We start from the raw sequence: 2,408 nt of genomic DNA, 5'->3' as shown, positions 1-2,408 counted from the left end.
TGTTGAGCAGTGATGACTTGGTGAGCCAAATTCTGCAGTTTGTTACTAGATAAGGGTGGAATCATTACAGTGCTCCTTACTGTTGGCAAATCACCAATTTCAAAGATGATCACCTCTGAGGTAGTTTCCATAGTGGTTGGTGGTGAGTCCCCATATGAGTTCATTTCCATCATGAGAGGTCTACGTTGACCAACTCTTCTATAATGACTGACACAAGTGACAGTTGGACAATTGCGCTTTCTTTTTGCTCTATTGTCAGCAATGGCCTTTAAGGTCGCTTCATTGCCAGGCATCTCATGAACGAATCTGATTTGGTTTTGGCCAATCTGTAAGAAGTCAGTTAGTCTTTCAAGTATCATTATTTCCCAGTCTTTTTCTAAGACTGAATATGGCACAGTGAGGGCTAAATGAATAGAAATACCTGAGCGTATTTCAATGGGCTCCTCTCCTTGCAGAACAACATACAAGAGGTTATCCATAATGTTGAAATAGTTGACACCAATAGATTCATCTAGCAATAAGGAAGCTGATTGAACCACAGTGGGTGGAATAAAACTTTCCCTCAGGAAAACACGGGGGCTCTGGAGCTCATGGTAGAATACAGCCAAAAGAAGCTTGGACGTACTTTTGTTCCCCAGTAGAAAGAAACGCAAAACTTGAGGAGTTTGATCCATAAAGCAGACTCTGGTAATTTTCCTGGTAGGTAAAATGGAATAGAAAGTAGATACAGACCCTAAGGTAGAGCAAGGAGTATTGGCATTTACACTACTAAAGGTGTCAACAAAACCACTAGTCACAGATACAACTGGATATAACTTCTGGATTGTCCAAGTGGCACCAGCATTGTCAAGAATAAGGACCACTTGGTCGGTCTGTTTGCAGATGAAGCCATGCATCAGTGATCGATATGTGCATTTCTGTTCTTCTCTAAATGTACCTATAAGATAAAGGAAAATAAACAAGCGACATATGAGTCATAATCTTTCAAAGATGATTTGTGATCCATCCATCACTCTCATCATTATCTGTAACCATGTGAAATATTTATTGAACATCTAATTGTGTTAGAAACTGAAAGTGCAAAGAAGTTTTGGGTAAAATAAGAAAAGACACGTGCATTAAGTAATAGACATTTAACATATTTTAAATGTATATGCAATATAATATATGCTATTTAAATTTAATAATGGAGATGATAGCTAAGTGAAAAAAGAGTTGAATAAGTAAAAAAATTAAGATGAAGAAATAATCACTAAGGGCTCTTGAGTGGAAAACAAACTGAACTGTTTTTTACCACTCTCACACAATGTAATACATGATGCTTCACCTCTGGTCAAAATGTGTGGGTGTTTCTCACTACCGACATCCAATTCTCCATTGGACACTAACTGGGTGTTATACAATTTAACTCAATATTTGACCTTATCTACCTGGAGTCAGTGTCAGAGACCACAAGTTAAGGGCTCAGTCTTACAATACTGCCCACACTTCAGATGCCAATCACAAACCCTGGGTTGTGACCTGTGCTTCTGACCAATCAGCTTTAAATCAGGGGTCCCACAACCCCCTCCTTGGGTTCAAATACTTTGCTAGAGAGGCTCACAGAACTCAGGGAAACTATTTATGCTTTCCCATTTATTATAAAGGATATTACAAAGGATACAGATGAAAAGCGAGATGGAAGGGGTGCTTAGGGCAAGGTACGGGAGAAGGGGTAAGGAGCTGTTGTGCCCTAAAAGCATCACCCTCTAGGCAACACCACATGTTCAGCCACTGGAAGCCCTCCAAACCTGTCCTGTTAGATTTTCATGCAGGCTTCATTATGCAGGCAAGATTTATTAAATTATTGTCCATTGGTGATCAACTCAACCTTCATCCCTTCTCTACTCCCCAGAGGTCAGGGGATGGAGCTTAAAGTTCCATTCCTCTATTCACATACTGTGTTCCCCTGGAAACCAATTCCCATCCTGAGGCTATCCAGGAATTCACCAAGAGTTGCCTTATTAGATTGGAAGATACTCTTATCACCCCAAAATTCCAAGGGATGTAGGGGCTCAGTGTCAGATGCTCCTATCACTCAAGAAATTACAAAGGTCTGAGGAGTTCTATGTCAGTAATCAGGGTCAAAGACGAAATATTAGAACAAAAGATTCACTTAGTACTACTATCTAAAGGGGTTTTAGCAGTTCTGCCTCAGGAACCAAGAGCAGAAACCCATATATCTGTATCATCTATATCTATATTTCTTGTTATATCACAATATCACAGATCTATAATGGAAAAAGGGTAAGGGAGAACAGGTGATAATATTACAAGTCAGTGGGAGAAGAGGTAGATTGAGAAGACTGGAATGGAGAATTTATGAAGGTATATTAAAATTGAAGAGGTATAGTGACCAAGTCGTGAGA

At 39.5% G+C, this 2,408-nt stretch overlaps 1 protein-coding gene across 1 annotated transcript in view; it reads right to left on the bottom strand.

Moving 5' to 3' along the window:
- Positions 1-2,408, bottom strand: part of PKHD1 (polycystic kidney and hepatic disease 1 (autosomal recessive)) — a 535,504-nt gene that overhangs the window by 81,342 nt on the left and 451,754 nt on the right. The window contains 1 exon segment of the mRNA XM_012648551.1: positions 9-937. Within this exon segment, the coding sequence (XP_012504005.1) occupies positions 9-937 (929 nt within the window).

Source organism: Propithecus coquereli, unplaced genomic scaffold (assembly GCF_000956105.1).
Source record: "Propithecus coquereli isolate 6110/MARCELLA unplaced genomic scaffold, Pcoq_1.0 Scaffold29, whole genome shotgun sequence".
Classification (NCBI taxonomy): domain Eukaryota; kingdom Metazoa; phylum Chordata; class Mammalia; order Primates; family Indriidae; genus Propithecus; species Propithecus coquereli.
Note: the sequence above shows the minus strand (reverse complement) of the source record. Positions and strands in the feature narration are given on the sequence as shown.